At 38.7% G+C, this 24798-nt stretch overlaps 1 protein-coding gene across 1 annotated transcript in view; it reads left to right on the top strand.

The window, feature by feature from the left end:
- Positions 1-24515, top strand: part of NALF1 (NALCN channel auxiliary factor 1) — a 781386-nt gene extending 756871 nt beyond the window's left edge. Inside the window, exons 2-3 of the mRNA XM_007055856.3 lie at positions 4676-4847; positions 16252-24515. Of these exons, the coding sequence (XP_007055918.2) occupies positions 4676-4847; positions 16252-16547 (468 nt within the window). The 3' untranslated portion in view covers positions 16548-24515. The remainder of the gene's footprint in view (positions 1-4675; positions 4848-16251) is intronic.
- Positions 24516-24798: the final 283 nt, after the last annotated feature.

Genomic DNA, 24798 nt, shown 5'->3' with positions numbered 1-24798 from the left:
CACATATATGTATATGTATATAATGTATATGTATAAGCATAGTTGAACAGTAGTCCCACTTGTTAAGTGGGTGCTTAAAGGTGGGCTGTACAAACATGTCAATTGGAGCGATGCATCTAATTCCTTTAGGTGCTTTTGAAAAACCCACCTGAACTGCTTTGCTGGTTTGGGTCCCTAGTGTTTTGCCCAGCATCATACAGAGAGACAGTGGCAGATATGGGACAGCTTGTATAAAGAGCCATCATTTTAGATGCTGTTTTCTTTTGACTTTGTTTTGCTTTGGAGCAAAAATATCTACTTGGGAAGAAATAGCAGTGTCCTTTTTTTGACAGTGACTGAGCCAGCATATGCCGAGAAAGAGCTTTCTGTCTTATCTGATGTCCATGAACAAGAACTCCCATGCCCTTTGTCAATGACGTGATAATTTGATGAAGGCACTGTAAGGGCTCACCCTCCCCAAGATTCCAGTTAAGCTCCTCTTTTATCTTACAAGTGGGGTTGCTTAGTTGTTTTAACATGTCTATTGAGTGTGTGTGTGCAGGCATGTTTGTGCAGGCATGTTTGTGCACATGTGTGTTTGTTGGATGCTTGAGTTATTCATATTCTGTATTTTTTCCCTTGGTTGTAAGTAAATTAACAAAGTATCGACTTGGAAAACAATGGAGAGAATATAGAAATAGAAGTATTTTTTTAGAAAAAGGCAATATGCTTTTTTTCCCAGGAAAATATGGACTCCCCCCTTTTACTTTCTCACAGACCGCTGAAGACCAATTCACCATCGCAAGTAATACCAGGCAGTTTGAATAGATGTTAAATTGGAAGATGGAAAAAAACAGGGTAATGTAAAGGTGGAAGCAATGCCCACTTGTGGGGCGGGGGGGGGGGGGGTGAGGCAGAGAGAAAGAGTGAGAGAGAATGAAAAAGAAAATCCTCCCCAAAATGATGGTCATGAATAATTTATCTTTGTGCTATGAATGAACAAAATTGGTGTTTCATTTACTATACATGAAAATGTATGAGCCTGGTGCATTTTCTACAGCAAGCTAATACTTGTATAACACAATTACAGCCCCACACATACAGTATTCATCCCATATCTCACGAAAATTCTGTGGAAAAATGTTAGCAATAACATTTATAATTTTAAATACCTTTTATTGTATGCAATAAAACTGAGGGGAACATCTACTGTGACTGTAAATCTTTGGCTTAGCCACTGAAGTGCTAAAAAAAAGACTAATAGTTGCAACATGTATGTTGACTTACATGCTGGGTATGCATTATCATTGATGGGTTTACATGTAACTTCTTATATAACAGCAGAAACCTATGGGAACAATCTGTGAACTCCAAGGATTTGGGGCATCTCAGCAGATAGGACAGGATTCCTAACAATCTGAAAGCCAGACAGAATGTGAACTTCTTGGAGGCAGGCTGACAGGGATGTGGAACTGTACTGGCTGAGGGCAAGTTCTAACAAACCTGTGTGTTGCATAAATACCACACATACTTCAGCTCCAAAAACACAGGTTCTTTTTTGAGTAGTGTCTGTAGGGGTGCTTCACTTCAGGTGCACATGAACCTCATGCACCTTTGATTGGAGATTTTTGGAAGCAGTATCCATTTGGCCTGCACATGTGCCCCAAACTTCCTAGTCCAGGGATTGGCAACCTTTGGCGCACGGCCTGCCAGGGAAATCTGCTGACGGGCTGGGAGGGTTTGTTTACCTGCAGCGTCTGCAGGTTCAGCCTATCGCAGCTCCCACTGGCCGTGGTTCGCCCTTCCAGGCCCATGGGGGCTGCGGGAAGTGGTGTGGGCCAAGAGATGTGCTGGGTGCCACTTCCCGCAGCCCCCTTTGGCCTGGAATGACTTCTATTTGTAGCCTGTTTTACAGACTATAATCAGCTGGGGAAGTCACCTGTGATGATTTTTTATGAAAGCTGTTATGCAAAATAAATGATATTACATAGCAAGTTTTGATTATGCAAGTAGAGGATACTTCTTGTGAGCATTCACAAGTTTGCTAATGTCCATAAACTTTAAGGTAAAAGTTGTTGGATTCAGATAACATGATTAGTGAACATGTACAGGCTCATGCAGGTTGTCTATAGAAACTGGTTCTACAGAACCAAAGGCAGATAGTCCAGTTTAGTAAGTATCTAAACTGGTAACTGGTATTATGTGATATCAGTGTGACAACAATTGGCTCTGTTTACATATACCAAGCACCTACTAATAGAGTTTACACAGTATAGAAATATAGTATTTCAAATAAATCCCACATCTCAATTGAGTGCCATAAACACTGGGCTATAGAGGCACTGTCTGTCAATCTCTCCTGTTAGAGCTGTTCCACTTTGTACATATAATTAAATGTTCCTTGAGAAAGACAAGGAGAGACTGACTCCAAAGCCAAGTGGTTAAACCACTCACCTGGGATATAGGAGACTCAGGTTCATGTTTTTGCTCTATCTAATTCAGAGTAGCGAATTGAACTTGGGTGTTCCACACCCTAGGGAGTGACCTAGACCCACTAGTCTACTGGCTATTCTGATTAGTTGGTTTTCATGAGAAATTCCATCCTGGATCTCAGAAACCTTCCCAATTAAATTTTCATTGAAACCAAATTTCAGTTTCAATGAATCAACATTTTTCCAATGGAAAAAACATTTCATCAAAATGTTCCCAACCAACCCTACTGCTGAATAATGTTCACATCCTGTCCCACTCAAATGTATACACCCGTTTATCTGTTTTTTTTCTATACTCTATAATTGACATTCACAAACCAATATCGATTTTTGTAGATAATTCACATAGCATCTTTCATTTTTGGATTGTTTGCACTTTATAAATAGTAAAAGTCAGACTCTGTGAAATACAGCGTACATTACAGATAGGTAAACTGAGGCACAGGGAGGTGATTGACTGGTCAAAATTATTGGACCAACTTCTGTTGGTGACAGAGACACGTTTCAAGTTTACACAGAGCTGCTCTTCAGGACTGAACAGCTCTGTATAAACTCTAAAGCTTGTCTCTCTCACCAACAGAATTTGGTCCAGTATAAGATATTACCTCACCCACCTTGTTCTCTAATATCCTGGGACCAACACGGCTACAACAACACTGCATACAGAATCAGTTGTAATTTCAAATTTTATTTGAGAACAAAGAATACATATATCATCTGGACTGCTGGCATGATAATCATTTATTGTGAATATACTCCATGTAAGCAGTTACAAATGAACTTGTAATGAAAATATTTTTTCTTCACGATATAATATCTCAAAGCTACTACAAAGGGGTTAACATAAACCACAGATTAGTGACGCTATTTTCAGTTGTCACGTAAAAACCTTGCCATATCTGCTGCCATTGCAAATATTCTAAAAATAATAGCTTTGTGGTTCTGGAACTACCACCTTGGAAATAATTATAGAACTTAAAATTTTACTGACACTAATAAAAACTATAACTGATAAGACGAAACATGCCTACATTGAACCAAACCCTCTAGCAAATTAGTCCTTTGAAGGATCAGCTATTGAATTTTCAGTGTTTAAACTTTATAATCTCAGTTTTCCTTTTTTTATTAAAAACAGGTATAGAAAGAGGAGAAATAATCAGCTAAACTATATTGCTTTTCAGCCTCTGATAGAAGAAATGTAGTTACTAAATCTTTCAGATATTTTTGAGTGAAGACAGAATGGAAATTTTCATTATCCAGCAAACTAGATAATAATCTTAGCCAGTAAATAATGTGTTTAAAAATAAACATAAATTATGTATTGGGAAACCAGGAAATTGTTTTAGGACTCAGTCCGTAGGTGTTTCCCTATAATGGCTACTTGATAGTCAGCAAATGAAACTCTTGCATTTCCTGAACGGTCACATGTATGAAGCAGTTGTATAGCTAATAGGCTCAAGTTACCATTATGAATGATAGTGTGTCTTAAGAAAATACCTTCCACAAGACTAAACCAAACAAAATCAATTTGCTTTAAAATAAATTATTCGGCTGGGTTGCTTTACTGCTTCAGGTGATGGACTCTTTAATGGGTTGGATCTGGATCACATGTAAATGTTCTCCCTGACTTTATCCCCTAGTCTGTGGCTGTTGATGTTCAGGCACTCTAATGTGCTCCTTAATCCTGCAGACTGCATTGGAGTTTAATTGAGGGGAAACAGCACCATCTACTGTGACCTTTTCCCTATTTGGTAAAATTACGAAGAGCAAATAGGCCAGAGTGTATTAAATAAATCTCTTTGAAATTCCTTCTGGTGTTTAGTTCCTGTGCCTTTTTCCAAATTATTTCTAAATTTTTTAGAACCACAGTTTATCTGTAAAGTACAGGACATGTGTATAATTTAAAGGTGCATCAGAGACTGGTACATCTCTACACAAATATGATTACAGAATAATATTAATCCAATCATGATTGAGTAATGTTTTATGTTTTTAAATCAGTCATTTTAGATGGCTTGGTTGGGGATTTCTTTACAGAAGTGGGAAGGTAGTGATATGTTATGGGTTTGTTTTACTCAGGTGATATTCTCTTAAAATTTGCTTTAAGAACCAGCATCAGCGTAGGTGTGCAGTACACTATGTGCTTCTGATAATGACAGTGCTATTGTCAGCCATCTATACTTCTGATTCTTCTCTTTTTCCAGACTGTCTACAAAGCCTGGCTCTGTTCCCAGTATTTTGAAGTCACACAGTTTCACTGCAGCAACAGAATTCCTTGCAAGCAATACTGTTTGGAGGTTCAGACAAGGTGTCCATTTATATTACCAGACAATGATGATGTCATCTATGGAGGACTATCAAGTTTCATCTGTACAGGTACAGTGCAGATCAGCATGTCTCACTAGTTTTCATTCCAAACTTAACTTTGAAGAGTGTGGCTAACCATGTTTTGTTTCCTAATAGTTTTAAGTATGAGAGCCTGAAGGAATTCTTCATCAAAGAGTTTCTGAAAGGTTTTAGGCATTGAATCAATACTTTCTATGCCACATTTTCTATAGTTTACCTGTGACCAGAGTAATTAACTTTACAAAAGCACATTTCCAACAGAAAACTATTCTAATCATTTGTATGCTTAATAATTTAAGTGAGAAGAGGTAACTTCTGTGTTATGTAATACTAAGACATTGCAGACAGAATAGTGACTTGAGCTGTGAGGCTAGTGTCTGCCACACCTGCTTTCCCAGCACTCTCACATCTTATGTCTACCACACATTTACAGTAATATGATTAAGCTAATTTGCTAGTCATGTCCTCCTCCTAACTTTTAAAGGGACACTGTCAAGATAAAATCAAGGGTAATTTCATATACTCCTGTTGGCCATGGGACAGAGAGCCCAGAAAACTCTACACAGTGGAGGAATGTGGAGGATTCCGAAGAGGATATGAGGACCTAAATTTGCAGAAGTTTAGGATTCATAGCTGAACTCTTCTCCCGACTCCATGGATCCAGGATCATCCGCAATGATCTATGGGTCTTCTTCCCCAGTGTTAGCTGAACTGCCTCTGGCAGATGTATTGCCTCCCCAGGCAGATGTTTTGGGCATCCGGTGAGTGGGGTAGCTGTGGGAACTAATGTTGTTCAGAACAGCGCTAACTGTCTCTGAGGATGTTCAGGAAGTCTGGAGAGGAGCACTCCACAGAGTACAGATGCTCCTGCTCTGGCTGTACCCTGGTCTCACCTTCAGAACCCCAACACTCGTGGATTTGGAATAAAGGGGCTTCAGTGGGCACTGGTGGAGAGCGTGTCATAGAGCTGCTGCTCCCTATGCAGATTTCCCCAGTCTGGCTCTCCTAGGCTTCTGTTACTTTAGCAAGTACTGTTCCCCCAATATTTTTAATGATAAAATATTACCCATGTCATTATTTCTTTAGGAATGCACCTTGAGGGTTAAAATAGTGTACTTTTGTTCTTCACTCATTTTTCACAATGAAACTCAATTACTGACACGGAATGTCCCAAACCTTCAGGTAATCAGTGGGTTGAAACCTCAAAGGAAGCTAGGTTCTTCAGGCCCGGAGTGCAGACCTCAAAGTTGCTCCCCTGCATTCTTGATTGTTAGCCAGCATGGTGCCCCGTCAGCTGCCACTCAAAGACTGTACTCTGGGTTCTCCAAGTTTGGATCATAGTTTAAAATATTCCATCAGACAGCTTTCTCCATGCCAGACAGCTGTATGGGAATAGTATGTGCTCTGAATCGTCCAAGCTTAGCGCTCTGAATATATGTTGTTGTGCCCTGGGGAAGCCAATTGATGCAACATCATTGGCTTCGTCCCAGCTTTTGGGAACCTGGATTGCAATGAAAATATGCCATTTGGCCTTGGGGAAGACATACCCAATCTTTGGGTTACATTAAACAATGTTTGATTAACCAGATGTTTTGGACAACTGGGATTCAGTTACTTAAAACAGTTCTGTTTGCTGTAGACTTAATTTCGTACTGTAATGTGCTAGGACAGTGGCAAAATGCTGTTGTATTTGGATTTCCATCATGGGAGATGAATTTTAAAAACAAAATGGCTCAAGTTTTCAAAAGCCACTTCTCTTTTGGGTACTTCTCTTCATTGGCTGCTAACTTTAGAAGCCCACAACCTGATTTCCGAAGGCACTGAGCACCCAAATTGTAATTTAAAGTCAGTGGAAGATGCAGGCACTCATGACCTATAAATATCAGGTTCTAGGTGTTTAACATTGGGCCCTCAAATTTTGACGCACCCTAAATTAGAAGCTGCCCTTGAGAATTTAGTCCTATATGACTGGCCTTGGGCCGCATGATGACTCAGTGGTATAGTTGAGAATAGAATCTGAGAGTCCTGACTCCTAGAATGTTACTAGGACGCAGTGCTTTTCCACCATTGGGTTGATTTGTAAAATCGGAGAGGCAGATCATAGTGTTCATGAGGACTCCCCTGGTATATCTTATAATTTTGTGGATGTTGATACTAAGTCGTTTGCTAACCTCTGGCAAAATTACTAGTTTTACCCCACAGAATCCAGAAATTCCTATCCCACATGGGAAGGATGACAGAATGGAATCTAAGTTGAACTGCAGATTCGTAGCCATCAATGAAGGAGGATAATAATACTCTCTTACCTTCAATGCAGTTTACAAATAGGAACACTTCCAATGTGTGTATGAGGTAGTTAAATAAGGATTATTTTCCCGAGATGGGGGAAGCTAGGGACTGCAGAAAGAGACTTTATTTACACTATTTATTCATATTTTAAAAGTGTTTATGCATAACATGGAACTCTCCTTACAAAAAGTTCAGATATGCACAAAGATAAAACTCCAGTATACAAAGACGTGCCCCATCCTGCCAATCCACCCCACAAAATCACTTTAGAAACAAATTTCCATCTCCTCATTTGTCCATCACATCCCTTGGTCTGACCCCTTCCCAAGCCAGACCAAAATACATGGCCACTACAAAGCTTTCTTAAGATCCAGGCAAATGGGTTCTGACACACTAAAGTAAGGAAGGGAGCAAGTTTCATAATCAAGAATTTCTTAAGGACAGTGCTCTGCAACAAGCCTTCACTCTCTCAAACCAAGGCACCGTTAGCTTGAGTAACTCTGCTGTGCCTAACTATGACAATATCCTGCGGGGAGAAAGTCGGCGGGTTCTTTTGCAAGATTTTGACTTTTACTTTTATCGAGATCCAGCAGAAACTGAATCTGATTTTGCTAGTGGGAGATTTTTGGAGATTTGCTTGCCCTCGGGCGGGGCAGGACTTTGACTGGCTATGGAGCTGATTGAATTACACCAAAGCTTGTCTGGAGAAGAAAGGAATCCTTGTGTTTATGGGGTGACCTTCTCTATGAGAAATGACAGCCCTCCAGAGCCCCTGTTTTTCTTTAATGAGGTTTCAGGAGCAATAGTTTCACAATCGAGGTTTCTCTTCTTCCTTTCCATGGTAACAGGCTGTTTTCTCCAGGTTCCATTAGAGATTTAGGGCAAATGGAAAGATGGACTGATTGACTCCTGCAGAAAGATGTTTCATTGTATTATTGCAGAAGCCAACAAAGCTGAAAAGGTGTATTGGTGGTTACTGTTTTTATCTGATATTGAATGCAGCACATAGCCCGAGATGAAAATATTAATGTTACATGCTGCTTTGTAACTGTGCCTAGATAAGAGGATACAGAGGGCTTTTTTACTCAAAATACTGTGAACTGTGATTGCTATACAAGGTTTTAACCATTAGTATCCTCCTCAACTGCTAGAAGAGGGCCTCATCCTCCCTGATTGAACTAACCTCGTTATCCCTAGCCTGATTCTTGCTTGCATATTTATACCTGCCTCTGGAAATTTCCACTACATGCATCCGACGAAATGGGTATTCACCCATGAAAGCTTATGCTCCAATACGTCTGTTAGTCTATAAGGTGCCACAGGACTCTTTGACGCTTTTACAGATCCAGACTAACACGGCTACCCCTCTGACGCTATCCATAAACTGTGACTTTTGATAGAGTAGGGGAGACACCTAGTGGGGAAAAGGAGACATCTCCACATCTTAAGACAAGCCCGGTGGTTTACTGGTTTTAAACAGGAAGGAATAAATATTATGTATCTAAACCTGCCTGAAAAGCAACTTTGTGTTATCTGTAATATAGGGATTCCCCTTACTTTTCCAGGGCATGATGTTCTAGTGAGCAAAGCACTGCAGGGAATTAAGGACAGGTATTTCCTTGGAAGGGTCAGATGGGAAGAAAAGAGGCACTAGCAATTCTTACCCGTAACACTTTCCGAATCATTCTATTGCTAGAACATCCGGCTGTACGTATTTAAACTGCTTCTCTGTGTTCTTAAAAAAGTGTCGCATTTGGAGTTCTAAAATCTAATGGGTTAGATCTTCACTTGTGACTGAGAATCATACAGAAAAGTTCAGCAGTGGAGGTGCAAGGCGCCCTTTGTACTCTTTCGGCCCTACCCTGGCTGAATATTGTGCTAGTCCTCCAGCATCATTTAGAGCAATTTAAAGGTTTCTTTAAATTACATGGACTGCCAATGACACATACTTCTGTGTCCCCCAAAGCATTGGTTCTCAACCAGGGGTACATGTACCTCTGGGGGTGAACAGAGGTCTTGCAGGGGGTACATCAACTCATCTAGATATTTGCCTAATTTTACAACAGATACATAAAAAGCACTAGCGAATTCAGTACAAATTAAAATTTTATACAGACAAAATGAGAAAGTAAGCAATTTTTCAGTAACAGTGTGGCTGTGACACTTTTATATTTCTATGTCTGATTTTTGTAAGCAAGTAGTTTTTAAGTGAGGTGAAACTTTGGGTACACAAGACAAATCACACCCCTGAAAGTGGTACAGTAGTCTGGCTCCCCGGGCGGTAAGGCCTAGCACTAGCAACACCCTGACTCCCAGGGCAATGGGGTCTAGTAGCCAAAGTCAATAACAATACCTGGACGCCCAGCGCAGTGATGCCTAATGGCCAGATCCAATACCAACACCCTGCCTCACAGGGTAGTAAGGCCTAGCTGCCAGAGTCAATAGTAAAACCCTGCCACACAGGGCAGTCAGGCCTAGTGGCCAGAATTAATAGGTTCGCTCTTGTCTGCAGGGCAGTTAGGCTTAGGGGCTGGAGTCAATCGGGTTGGGCCGCCTCCCAGAGGGGGCAGCAATGGTAGGGAGACTTGGCCCCTCCTTGTTCCACCAGTTCTCAGTTCAGGACCCTGATAGTAGCGACCTCCGAGTGGCATCCTCAGGTTCCTGGGTACCTGCTTGAGTCTCAGTGTCTCCAGCTCCTGAGCTGGAGCCTGCACCATGCATCCTTCCTCTCCAGCGACTAGCCCCAAGTGAGCTGGCTGCTCCCACTTATACTGGTGCTACATCTCGAGCATGCCCAGAAGGGACATGGGGGCATGGTGTCCTCAGCCCACAGTGAGGAGTTAACCCTTCCCCATCCTGAGTGCACCCCATCACAGGCAGCCTCATCCAACTGCTCTAAGGTCTGCTGATATCTGATCTATGTATCGAGTCTTTGGCCTTCCCTCTGGTTGTCTTCCATCCATAGTAATTGCCAGAGCCATCCTATCAGTATAGCTCTCCAGTCTCCAGTAGCTAGGTCTATACTCATGTAGCCTAGCCTAGCCTATCTCAACTTGCCTTCAACTGAAGCAACCCAAATTAGGCCCCTTACAACCTCATGTTGTTTCCCATCATGGCGAAACATTCCAACCATTTGACTATCTCAACAACTTCATTGCCACTGATTTCCTTTCTTGTGGCTGGCCAAGTTTCTGTTCTATACAGTAAGATGGGTCAAATTACAGCTTTATACATACATTCTACCTTTTACCTTTACTGGCATCTTTTTGTCACAGAGAACTGGGGGCAGCTCGCACCATTTGCACCAAACAGCTTTAGTATGATGCCAGGAGGGCAGCATCATCAGCAACCATTGATCCTAGGTATTTAAATTCTTTCACTCTTTTAAGTTCCCTGCCTGTGATATCCTTTAGGGTGAGTCCTCCTCCCTCAGTTATCATAGCCTCAGACTTACCAATGTTCACTCTAAGTCCAGCCCACTCAAAACTGTGTTACCGTTGTTCAAAACTGGCTTGCAGGGTCTCAAAATCTTCTATGCATATTACTAAGTCATCAGCAAACAGCATGTTCCAAGGCAGCTCCCTTCATATATTTTCACTTATCGCACCCAAAACAAGTGCAAATTAAAAGGGGCTGAATTCTGACCCACTAATCAGGCCAACATGTACTGAAAATTCTGTAGTGTAGCCCCATTTAGTTTTGACTCAAGTAGTCACTCCATCATATATATCCTGTATAAGATGGACATAGCCTTCTGGCACATCTCTCAGTCACAAACTCCATCAAACTTGTTCTCTTGGTACATGATCATACACTTTCTCCAGGTCCTCAAAGACCATGCCCAGTTGCCATCTCCTTTCTCTGAACTTATCCATGAGCATTCATAATGCAAACATGTCATCGTTCATGCGTCGTCTTGTCCTGAATCCATACTGACACTTCCAAATTTCAACCGTTCAACACAGATACTTTTCAGTAATCTTCTCCCATACTTTCATAGCATGTGATGTCAGCTTCACTGGACAATAATTAGCACAGGGCGTAATGTTTCCTTTATGTTAAAAAATAAAGCTTTTACACCATCCATCTGGCATTTTCCCTTTCTTAAGAATATCATTTCTGGTTGTAAACTCACTTTTCTCGAATCATAGTAAGTTAGGATGTGGGCTTCTGTGATGTCCAGAAACTGCAAAGCAATAGTACAGTATGTAAGTTGTTTTTTCAAATGTGTATCACATTTACCCTTTCTACAATACACTCAACAATGCTAAATACCTTTTACCAATGATTGTGTTCTAGCCTGATTTGGGTTAGAAGCAGGCTCTGTATTCCTCCTCCTCTTTTCTCAGCACAAGGCGCACCAAAAAAGAAAGTAAAAATTAGTTTATTCCATAGCTTTTGGGGACAGACCTTTAGCTGTTATGAATCACTGAAGCTCCATTGACTGCAGTGGTGCCACACTGATTTACACCATCAAAGAATCTGGCCTTATATGTTGTTTTATAAAAATGGTGTAAGTATTGCATAGAATAACAGTGTGTTCATTCCCTTCTCCCAGCGCGCACACACAAAGGAAAAATGTCCCAGGGACAACTGCCTGAAACAGCCTGCTAGACTCCTCTATGCATTGGCAAATTAAAAAACAAACAAACAAAACTTCATCAAGCTTGTAGTTTGAATGGAATCTTGAAAGGCAAATTAGTTCTTAGAACAGGAAAACAACTTCTTCATTGGTTTAAAAATAATCTGTCTGAAGGAAGACTAACTTCTTTGTTTTAAAAAAAGATTTGGTTTACATTTCATTTTATTACATTTTGTATAGTTCAGATTATAAAATGTATATCCAGACAGAAGCATTAGTGTATCGCAGACACAGCAATCTGGAAATGTAGAAGACCATCTGGATAAGATCAAGGAAAGCTGACTTCCAGCCCGAATTTAAGCAAGCGCTTAAAATCTTTTCCATTCTCTCTCATTCCATTTTAAGAAAATGCTAATATAGCCGTCACCAGGCTAAAAAGATAGAGGCATACATTCTAGGTATCTAAACCTACCCATTGTGACGGGTTATCTGAGCCACAGATTGCAGATTATTCTTTTCTGTCCATTTGGGCCAGTGGACATGCTTGATAGTACAAATACTATCCACAGAAATTTAATTTAAATACCAGTTCATATATCATCCTGCAATGACACTGTATGGTGGAAGTTTATTTAGGTGCAGTGTGGCAGGGGACTCTCAAAGTCCAAACTGTTGCTGTAGTTTATTAGATGCTGTTTTTTAATGTTTTCCTGAATCCTTTCCATATAGTCTTGAATCTGTTACTTTTTCACTAAGAACTCAGATTGTGCAACCCTTTCTCACAGCAGTGAGCATTTCTGTGAGTAGTCCTCCTGCAGTCAGAATACTTGCGTGAGTGGATGTTCACTGGCATAAATGTAGAAGAATCAGGCCTTATATGTGCTTAACAAAGCTGCAGGCAATAAACATCTCATTTTCTGAGAATAATTAGTTTGTTTGCTTAGGACATGGAATTAGGGCTAAAGGCCACAAAGTTTAGATCAAAAGTTTTGGTGTTTTAGTTCAGACCTTTCTCTATAAAGATGTCCAAGTGCATTGTAAAGAAAGAGGTATGTCTAGTTCTCTACTTTACCTACCTATATTTCCCAGAATTAATTGCTCTGAAAGGGGAAATGTTACTCTAAGTGCTGGCATTGTCTGATGCAGTGATGTCACCTTTGGATGTTTCACTCCTGGAGCCATTATTTGCCCTGTGCTTCACAGCAAAATTGCTCAGGCTACATTCCTGACTTACTCCACCTGGTCCTGCAGTTACCTCTTATTATTGGGTGTACCTTCTTTAGGCAGAGCAGGTTTTGTCTGTCCCTCAGATTGGGATTAGAAGTCCTGAAGAAAACATAGTTTATGGTTAGACAGAAAAAACTTTATTGAAAAAAACCCTCGTTTTCAAAACCTTTGGCTTTCAAAAATATTTACAAGTAAAATTGTGAGGACCAAATCATGAGAGGAGATGTGCACCCGCAACTCCTACTGAAAGGAATTGAGGGAACATTGTCCCAAATGACTTCAAATTCTGTATGTGAACGCATTTTATGCCTCTTGTTTGTCTCCCAGTAGCTCTTTCTTTGTAAAGTGTAGTAGCTTATAATTCCTTTTTAACTTGACTCAGTTAAAACTGAACACATTTAATTTAATCACACTAAAATCTCCATTAACCTAATCACATTAAAATATCCATCCTTAATGCTGACCTCAGCTATAGTTAGTTATATTCCCTACAGACATATGTGCAATGCTGAAGTCTATCATGTGTCATTTGTTTGTGGAAAATGATGTGGTCATAGCTAAGAGTTTGCTTTCAGATGTACCTTTTCAGGAATTGCAGGTGCGGAGAGGCTGGTATTATGTTGAAAATTAGTGAACCTTAGCAGTTTCCTCAGACTGAAACTCCTGCTGGTGAACTTTGGGAGGCCCCTGAAAGTGGGAATGGGGGCAAAACTCCAAAGGCAGATAGGATGAGGGATGGGGTAAGGAACTATGTATGTAAGTGACAAAGGCAGAGCGGGAAGCTGTGCACCCAGGGAGGTTGTGTCAAAAAATGGAAGCACATATTGGATTCCATAAGGTAGATTGGCTTCTCTTGGTACAGATATAAAATGCAGTGATGAATAAGGGAAATGTCTTTTTTCTGTTCAGTTTTACAGTTTCAAATGCGGCCAGTCTGACAGGTGTCATGGTGATTCAAATGTGTATAAACTTTAGAATTTGTAGAGAGTATGGCTATGCTAATTTAGCTACACGAAACCAAAAGTGATACTTAGGGTCAAAAAATCTGTAGTGATCTTTCATTGTTTTCACTGGGAAAGTTGGTGGCTAGATTATCTAAATAGTATAGAAAATTTAATTGTTATTCTATTTAGATGTAATTCTGGAATTAATAAATTATTAAATATGTCACTGTACATGCAGAGACTAAGTTAAATTGCTGAATTGAGGAAGAGAAGAATTTTAATTGTTAGGGAAAAAAAACCAATGCCACTTATGGAGTTGCTTCTACCAATGTACTTATAGTGTTCACAAAGTATTTAAATATCTTTCTGATGGCTAACTTGTATAGATGGCCTTTGGTTTCAAAGTAAGTCTGTGTTTTCCAAAAACAAGAAAGTCAGGAAATATAGTTGGAACGGTAAACAAGCAGCAGTGGGATCAAAGCATGAACAATATTCTGTGTCTCTTCAATTACAGCTAATAGTTTGAGCTACTGCAGGTACAGAGCTGTTTTCATAATTTCCTCCATTTTAAGGTATTTTCTTTATAGAAGTACAGTTACCAAGGATTTTTTATCAATATTAACTTATGTATGCCATAGAATGATCCACAGAATACCTAAAGTTAAAAATGAGACTGTTTCTTAGTATAGGCAAGAAAAAATACTGACGTGTTTCCAAATCACAGCAGAGTATCTTAAGAAAACATTAAACATGAGTGGTGCTGATAAAGGTAAGAATGCAAAATTTTCAAATCCGGGTAACCAAAGGTAAGCACCTGACTCCACGTTTTAGGCAACTAGAGAAGTGGACTGCTGAACACTTATGGAGCAAATCCTGAGTGTGAGCACTACAGGAAAGCCAAGAGCCTATTCTAGTTTCCAAAGAGTTCAAAGAAGCTTTAAAAACACAGATAAATGCAGACCCGCTTTTTAACATAACACACTATAGCATTGTTTACTTGGATGTGAATATAAAATATGCCACCTCAGATTCAACTTATATTTACCAGTGCATTGAGTAAACTCTTCTGTTTAGTAGCATATCTATACCATAGAAGTATTGGCTGAAAGGGCTAGGTTTTATCTTATGTTATGCTGTGCTAATTTCTTCTGTACAAGGAGTTAATGAAATGCCAACAGTATAAAGTTTGGGCCTGAGCACATTAAGATATGCCTACACGACTATCTGCTAGTTCCCGAGGGACGCTGTGTAATTGGCAGTATTTTTTAGACAAAACAAACATTTTTCTAGAAGATAGTTTAATCTATAAACAATAACAGTTGTTTAGCCCTTCAGAAGGGCCTGATCCTAATACTTCATTACTGGTAAGTTAATTTCTAGCAATACCTCAAGCTGTCATGTGTGTGAATTGCTGATATAATGCTGAACGAAATGTTTTATTACAACATGATTTTAAATCAAGAAAAGATCTCTGATCATTCATTAGACATTCTTGGACTTGTAATGCCAACTCTGAACTGTGTTCTCTTGACTCTTCTGTAAAGCAGACTTGTGGGAAGTAAATAGCACACTATGACATTTCTGATCTAATCGATAATAATGTCAGAAATATAGAAATAATTATTCCAAAATACACAAATTATGTCAAATTGATTAGTCCAGACCAGTTCAAAGTGAAGGCCTAGTTATCTACCAAGAAATTTCAGGAGATCCAGTGACTATGTTCTTTTTTTGTTTCCCTTTCGGCGGTGTTAAGAAAAGAAGAACCGAATCAGAGGAACTTGTTGGGGTAGGATCTGAAAGTGGATGGGGAACAATTGCAAGCTGATGGGTTTAGAAAGTTTTGTGGTGAAGTGTTACGCACCAGTTTACACCAGCTGAAGATTTGGCCTTTAATGTCTACCTTCCCACTCACCGTGATATTATTAGGACATGTTCATTGTTCAATAAGAACTTTCAAAATGGTTTATAGAATTAATGTTTTGTGGAAAGGGGGTCCAAAGTTTGAGAACTCCCTCATTAACACAAACCCATCCTTAGGAATAGATTTATCAGCACCCCAAGGAAGGGACTTTAAATGTTAGATTATTCTGACTGGTATACTTGAGTTATTGCTTTTTCACTGTAACCCACATTCTTCCAGAATGACACTCAATTCCATACTTTTATGAAAATATTGTTTGGCTGCTAGTTCTTTGATTCTCCCCTTTGATAGACTAAAAGTATTACCTCAACAACTCTTATGACCCAGGAAGGCAAGAACTACACGAGCCCCGAACTTACGCTCAGACCTGGAACGGCTTCGTCTGGAGAAGTTCATTTCTGAGAACTACCAACTTCTGCCATTCAGTCTGTTAATGAAATTAATTTTCTGTTGTATTTATCCCTACAGGGCTCTATGAAAATTATCCAACCAATGCAGAACCAGAATGCTGTGATGTCAGATGGGGACTATTACCAGATAATCAATCCAAAGGGACTATAAAAACAAGTGACTCATCGATGTGTCACAGGACATCGCTCACAGTTTCATCAGCATCAAGACTGTGTAACAGCAGACTTAAACTGTGTGTTCTTGTATTAATTCTCTTGCATACAGTACTTACAGTCTCAGCAGCACAGAACTCAACAGGACTGGGCTTTGGAGGCATAACAACTTTGGAAGATAATTCAACTAACGAGGAATAAAAGAAAGGATACATGTCAAACGATAGACACACCACAGGCCCATGTGTACTACAGTCAAATATAACAGAGACTGGGTGCTTTTACCCTCAATTCACTTCTTGAAAGGCCTTCTGGGTAAAATTAAAAGGATGGGCAACAATCCAAACAAGGACACATGAACACAAGCTTTTTATTGACTAAAAGGCTATATGGTGACTTAAATTTCTCACACCATTTTATACACTGTGTTTTAATGTTTGGAGTTTCTTTTTTTGTTTGTTTTTTGCACTTGTTAATACAGGATTTTATTTTTGGGACGGTTTCTCAAAGCTAAACTTAAGTCTTTTCACTGTCGATATATTTCTATTCATTGTGTATGTTCATCTGATAGTTCTGTCTTTTATGTCCTGTCAGTTTCTACTAGAGGAATGACTGCTGTGATTCCATGGCATAACAAAAAAAAAACCAACAAAAACAAATTTAAAAAAAACAACAACAAAAAACACACAAAAAATTACAAAAAAAACACACACACGCCCCCACCACCAACCTAACTGTCCTTTCCGCCCATGGAAACCATTCTCTTCCTTCCCCCTCCCCCATCTCCCTTAAGCAGACAACATCCACTTGCTTCTGTCTGTGTAATCACAATGAATGGGGTACACATTATTCTGGTGTCCCTCTGCCACTGTTGCACAAACCAGCTGACTGAGCAAGCCCACCCGGAGCATGAGGAGGGTTCCTTTTAGCTGAACAAACAAGTGCTCTCCTTACAAGGTGGGATCGGACGGGTAACAAATGTTTAGGTATGGGAATCCATGACAAACTGTTGCTCCACTTCCCGTTCAAAAGAAGAAGTCCAGTCCTTTGCTCGCTGGTCAGTTGAACAGGAGCAGCCTTTCTAGATAGCGTATGGGAGACCAGTTAAGCTCAGCGAGTTGAATAGTTGGGAGGCCTTCCTCCTACTGGAGGTAAAGGATCGGCATTCGTTGTGAATTACGTTTTCAGTTCCATGGCAGTCACATACCCAGTAAAGGTTCAGAGTGTCCGGGGAGCGAAGGGATTCAGGAAAAAAAGAAGCCTTTTTGTTCTGACACAGCTCCAGTAGAAGCATTTGAACACCAACAGTACCAGCCGTGTGTTCAGTCTTGAATCCATTGCTTTTCTAACAAGCTGCGTGTTGCTGAAAGGTATTAGAGTTATTAAGGATGCCACGTGATATGTTAGCACAGCTGAAGAACATGGGTTTTTTAATAAATAGGTCAACCATTTTCATAAGTATGCGATGAAACAGCAAAGAACACACCAGGCTATCAGTAATCAAGGGAAAGAAGAGTAATCTGATTGCCTTTTCCATTGCTTTTTTTGTGTGTGTGTGTGGGAACATTTTACCCGCTGAGTGTATGAGTATTTGCTTTATAAAAAGGCTTTTTAGAGTTTACAATAGAATCAATGGAAGGAAAAGTTAATAAGGGCTGTTTTTAAACATTTTACATTCCTTCCTATTCTCTAACTACACTTGGGAAGTGCACTTTAGAGATGTTTGCTGTGTAGCTGGGAAATGAAGGAAAACTATAGGAAATGTTCTCTTAGCAAATAAAGTTTAGTTACCTACTTTCTAGCTTTGAAATATCCCTTGATAATTTTTTCCATTATAAGAGCATTTAATCACTGCTACTTAAGTATGGAATATTTTTTAATTCACATTTTATGGTTTGTGAAATTCTGCGGGGGAGGGAGGCGAAGGAAACCCTACTGCTTAAGCAGCTTAAAATGCATTTGTTAAGATGTAAAAGCTCAAATATTTTGCAAGAGTATTTGTTTTGATAGTGTTTTACTATTACTGGGACTGAGGATCCTAAAATGATCTGTGCAAATACAAAAAAGCACGAAAAAATGCAAAATTCTTCAGCTCATTTGTGTTTCCATAACCTGTTCCGTTCCCCCTACACAATATATTCCATTCAGTAAAACATGGTGCTTTTTTTGCTAGGGGCACATGTGTTAATTGCATTGAACAGATGCAAACTGTGGAAAAAAAGTGTAGAAATGAAAATGAAAAAGCCTTAACTAATGGTAGAATGTAGATTATGAAGAGGATGGGAATATTCCTGAAAAATAGTGGAGCAATAACTGGACAGTGCTGTGGTACTGTATGATAGCTTATGAGTCACATTACTGAGAAGGCACTTACTAGGTGAGCTCTTGTTCAACTGACCTCTTAATTATATTAAGTGTACATGGTCAGTAAACAGTTTGTTATAACCTTTATCTACCTCTGCTGTGCAAAGGCCATTCAACATCTATTTCTGTGATGCTCTTCATATTTTTGTTCACACCATAGTTCACTTTCATCTATTTTTACACTGCACCAGTACAGTAGCAAGTCCTGTTCATCCCCATTAAACTGGCGTATAAAGAAGAGTTACCATTTCAACTCACTGAACCCTATTTTTCCTCATGGTGACCTAATGTGACAAATTATCTCTAAGAAATATATTTCCTCCCTCTCTGTCACTCTCTCCCCTTTAGTTTTTCTTTAAAGGTGTTTTCAACTGGTGTCAGTGAGAAAGATGACTCCTCCACTGCTTGGCTACACTCAGTAACATATGTCATACAATATGGGGAGAAAGACAGCTGAGAAAAAACAGTGGCGACATCATCACATGCATAAAACAGCCAAATTAAAGTTGGGTAAAACAGAGCAGGAAGCAATTACAGAGTCTTAATCATTAAGTATAAAATGTAATAAAATACTCCCCTTATCCCCACTCCGAGTTAGTGCCTGCAGTTAAATGGTCTGTGAATTCTCTCTGTCTTTTTTTTTCTTTTCTATTTCTTTTGTTTAAAAAAAAAATAATGTTCTTGGGGTGACTACTGCTGTGATATTTGTTACCATTCCAACAAGGTATTTCCACTCCAGCAGTGTGGTCTGAAGCTTCTCTTGGTGACAACTAGGAAATCACAAGTAGACAAAGACTCTTTTATGAAGTTAAGCAACACGTAATCATGTATGATGCAAAATTTCATTTCGTCCACTCCTCCTTCGTAATAGTTTTCCTGGCACAAGCTTAAGCATGCTTGATATTGTGCACATCTTACTTTTTTTGCCAGAATAAATTTGCATCTTGCCACTGCTGTAACTGCCATCTTGTTCCATTTCTCCTTGTAGTGTATGCCTATTACATACATGATAAAGAACTGGCTTAAAAAAGAAAAGATAACACTAAAATAATTCTTCAAGCAAGTGACAAAAAAAAAAGAAGAAAGAAAGAATAGAATAATATTTATTTTGCAGTCATATGGAACAGATTTTCCCCATGTCTTTTATTGTCTTATTTTCTGCAATAGGGAAAATCCACAGTTTGTGCAATATGTTAATACTGCTCAACCAAATGTCATAAAACATAACCAGAGCTATATGTTATTTCTTATTGCATTTACATTTGGTAATATGTTATACTGACTTTTTCTTTCATTAAAGAGCCAGCACCCATTTTTTGCAAATATAGCAGGTGAAGGCTGTCCTTCTGCACGCCATAACTTAACGACAAAAACAAATGTAGAATAAAGGACTAGCTCCATAATTGATGAAACAGAGCCATTGACTGCCAATGAATCTGTGGAACAATAAAGATACACCAAAAATGGGTTTTCAAGAAATTCCATCATGAGTGATCAAACAGTAGTTTTCATCTAATAAAACAGGGGAACAAAGAGCTGTATACCAAATAGTGGAGATGGCAGGTTTCATTGGGTATCTGGTGTTGGTCTCACCACCTAATCAATATAATTATATTCTGTTATTACAAAGTGGAGGGATAAGGACTTTGTCTTCCTGCTTTCTTTGTATCTATATATTGTGAATGGCCTTGCCCTAAGTATTGCATTGAAGCAGAAAGCACATCTGCTTATCATTATAACTGAAGACACCACACACGCGTGCATGTACACAGTGAAACCTGTCTTAAGTGACTACCCAAAGCGCAAGCAAAAATAATTTTCCTAGTAGAGGTAGTTAATTAAAGGTCAAACAAAATTATACTAGAAACCTTAGAGAGAAATTGAAATGGCCGCGGAGGGTCTCACTGGAGGTGTTCCTCACTGCAGGTTTCACTGTATAACTTAAAAATGCCCAGCCCTTCAGTGAACTCTTTGTAGATGGAACTCTGGCTCTTCTTGGAGCCCCATTGACTTCACTGGAACTCCATGAGGGCACAGGGTCTATCCACTGAGAGCTCATTGCAGAGTCTGGGTCTAAATTTCTGATCATGTAGTCTTTATTCCAGCAATGTGCCTAAGTAAAGACTGCAGGATTGGTCCCTAATGGGCTAACACTTAATTATATATCGATAAATGGTATACTGTGAATGGTTCCATTTTCTTTATTAGTTTGGTAGCAAGCTCATGTCAAAACTAAATCCACTGCATGGAGCACAGACTAACAGAAATTTCTCTGTTACTGAGGGGAAATTAAACAGCAGTTCTGAGGTAGCAAGAGATTTTGGAAGTTTGGAAAGTGAATGTGAGTGAGATGTATCAGTTGGATATTTGGTAATGGTGATATGGTGGTTAATATTAGTAGCCTTGGGATAAAGGCTAAATAAATACAATTTGTGGTTTTTACTTGCAAGAATTTTCAAAAAACAACAACAAAACCCTGAGCAAAGGCTTGAATTAGACACTTCTGAATTTTCCAGCATTGTTGTTAATTATTAAGACTGGTCTGTGTATGTGAAAAAACCTATAGTGTATGATGGTATAAAAAGCAAATATAGAGCAGGGACAACCTGGGGAAACCCATCTGGCAAGCAAACTAGGTTTCTTTAAAAATATACAGTACGTCAATAGGCAGATAGATGCATATATAGATATGGATCTATATATGAATATAAATATCTATATATAGATATAAATATAAGGTTTCCAAGAGTGTCCAGCATACAGGCATACTGTATGTTAAAAAAAAGCCAGTGGGTAAAAAGGTAACATATAGGGTGACATTCTTCTCTCTGATTCATAGTCACACTATGGAATGTGTATTGCAAAGGAGAATTTTGGGGACATATAACTATTTTATAATGTGAAAATAAAACGTGAGTTTGCAGGGTTTTCTTAATGAACACTTTGATGCTCATTCCATGCTCCTCTCTCGTCTTAGCTTCTTTCAAATTTTTTCGAGTCTTTCACTTTAAACCTTGACTTTTGCTGAACATTGGCCTAATATTCCGTTCAGTTTATGAGAATGTCAGCAGCCCAGAGAGTGTTAATGAAGAACCAGAAGTGAGAGGATTCAAAGTGCTGTTTTGTGCATCAGTCTGAGTTCCCAGTCTCTCTCACTCTCCCAAAACTAACCCCCTCTCTATGACTCACACAGGGTGAACTTCCTCCTTGTGCAGAGGACCAGTACTAGGCCTCTGCACATCTTAAGTCTCTTTTAAGGCCCCACTTAAGATATCATTGGGATTCTCATGCTTAAAGTTAGACATATTTTAAGTATTTTGCTGATTTGGGACCTAAGACCTCACTATAGGTCTTAAATGGGATTTAGGTGGCATGTAGGCCTTGTACAGGTCCTCAGCATGTGGGTGGGAATGTCACTAACAGTTCCTATCTTAAGAGTCTTCTGCTTTCCTCAAACACCAAACTCTTCCAACAGGGAGTTCGCCGCATGTAATATGGTCACATGTTCCATAATTAGATAGCATTATCTCAATATTACAGTATTCTCTATATATTATATTGGGAATACTGCAAATAGGGCTCAGTCCTGTGTGGTGCTGACAACTTTTAACTATCATTACTTAATTGAGTGTTGAGAGTACATAGCACCCTACAGGGGCAGGCCCATACTGAAATAATGATACTTTGGAGAAGGTGGTTAAAAATAATTAAACTAGACTGTTTTTTTCCTTTCTCCTGTCTTCTTTTCTTTTCTTTTTCTGTCTCTGACAGAGTCAGCTGCCTGGTCTGGAACATGCTTTAGCCTTAATAGCCCTCTGAAAAATAAAGTAATTTTAAGATGTAATGTTCTTCTACTTTATATTTCAGCAGCCATCATGACTGCTGTGCTTGCAAAAAAGATTTTGAACTTTTTGAACTTTGAAAATTTTATGATTTTGTCTTTTCATTTTTTCCTCTCCCTCTGTAATCCAAGTCCCATTGAAGTCAATGGGACTCTTGCGTTTGACTTCAATAGGGCCAGGATTAATGGCATGGTCCAAAGCCCACTGAATTCAATGTAAATTTTCCCATTGATTTCAAGGACCTCTGGATCAGGCCCAAACACCTTCTGAGCACTTGCATGATAAGAAGATAAGTAAGCAGGTGCACAACAGAAAGAATACAATATTTCAAAGGTTTGTCCAAGTGGTGGGTCTAAAAATTAGCTGCAGCTCTATGCAAAGGTTACATTGAGCCAAAGCTTTGAGCTTGATTTGATACACCTTTTTTTTCTGAAACCTAACAAGCTTCATTCAGGGTTTGAATATGCAAAAACTTACACAGGATTATAAGTACAAAAGAAAAAAATATTGAAAAGATTCTAAAATATTTTCACTGGTACAAGTGAAAATAAAAATTTAGGATTTTTTTTTAATTGCAATTTTTTTAACCTGTTAAAGACACCCCTTATGTAGTTTTGCAAAGCTGCTTTTTTGTTTTTAGGGATTTTTTTTTAACCCAGCTTTTTAGTCTTTTCAAGAGTCATATTGAACTATGCAGCTACAGATTACATGCTGATGTTAAAGGATTTGCAATTAAAATTATTCTACTCTTCTGTTATTCCCAAGTTGTATGAAACTGAAAGCTCATGTTAAAAGCAGTGTGTTTATTCTTGTTTCCTTTTTTTCTTTTCTTTCTTTTTCTTTTTTTGTCAAAGTTAAGGACTGGGTTTTGTTTGAAATGGGCTAAAATGGCAACAGTGGTTTTAACTATATGGAATGTCTTATGATTCTTAGCATTGAAAAGAGGGCTACGTGTTCCAGTCAGAAAAAAAATATTTAAAAGATGTAAATTGTAATAATATATTAAATATTGTATTATTATAGCAAGTTTAGTTAAGCAACTAATACTATCTTTAATTTTTTACAGAGAACTTTGATGAAATAATTTATTACAATGACTCACAAAAAATCATGTTTTCAAAATGACAGGGGAAATTGTTGAAGATTGTGAAAAAATACTAAAGCGATGCTCTATCAAGAATAAATGTAAAGATGCAAACAGTGAGTCTGACTTTTTGGAGGCTAGGGATTCGGGAATGTCATTAACTCCTTTTTAAACAGATGGAGATAATTATTTTTAAAAATATTCATAAAAAAGAAAACCTAAACAACTCCCCTCTTTTCTCCCATAAATAAATATGAAATCTCTTACCTTTTCTACCTGGACTGCAGATCAACAACTACCTATTTAGTAAAATGCTTACAATATAAGTATGAGGACTAAGGTTATTTCCGCCTGTTTTTCTAGCTTCCCGGATTACATTGTGCAGGCATAGCAGGAGCTCTGTTGTGGCTGACCACTTGAAAATGTTTAGAAAAGAAAGAAAACTAGAACAAATGCAGAAAAAAAAATCTTATATTTTTAGGTTATGTATCTGTAAAATTTAAGTTGTATGAAATCTCCAACAACAAAAATACAGTGATTTTTCTACATACTGGTCATTCAATATTTCATAACAAAGAGTGAATTTATAAGTGGCATTTGATTCTTTGTCTGTCTGGTGGTCTCCTGGTTTTCTTAATCTTCGTATTACTCAAAAGGGGTTGACAAGAAAATAGCTACTCCCAGAGGTAGGTACATAAATGCTTATAACTTAGAACATGTTGATAAATTGGAGAGGGTTCAGAATAGAGCCACAAGAATGGATAACGGATTGGAAAACATGCCTTATAGTGATAGACTCAAGGAGCTCAATCTATTTATTTTAACAAAGAGAAGGTTAAGTGGCTCAGGTTACGGGGATTACAGTTTGTAAATACCTACATGGGGAACAAATATTTAATAATGGGTACTTCAATCTAGCAGAGAAAGGTCTAACATGATCCAATGACTGGAAGTTGAAGCTAGACAAATTCAGACTGGAAATAAAGTGTAAATTTTTAACGATAAGAGTAATTAACCACTGGAACAATTTACCAAGATCATGATAGATTCTCCATCACTTACAACTTTTAAATCAAGAGAGAAAGGTTCTTCTAAAAGATACACTCTAGGAATTATTTAGGGGATGATCCATGACCTGTGTTATAAAGGAGGTCAGATGAGA

The sequence above is a fragment of the Chelonia mydas genome, chromosome 1 (assembly GCF_015237465.2).
Source record: "Chelonia mydas isolate rCheMyd1 chromosome 1, rCheMyd1.pri.v2, whole genome shotgun sequence".
NCBI lineage: Eukaryota > Metazoa > Chordata > Testudines > Cheloniidae > Chelonia > Chelonia mydas.
Note: the sequence above shows the minus strand (reverse complement) of the source record. Positions and strands in the feature narration are given on the sequence as shown.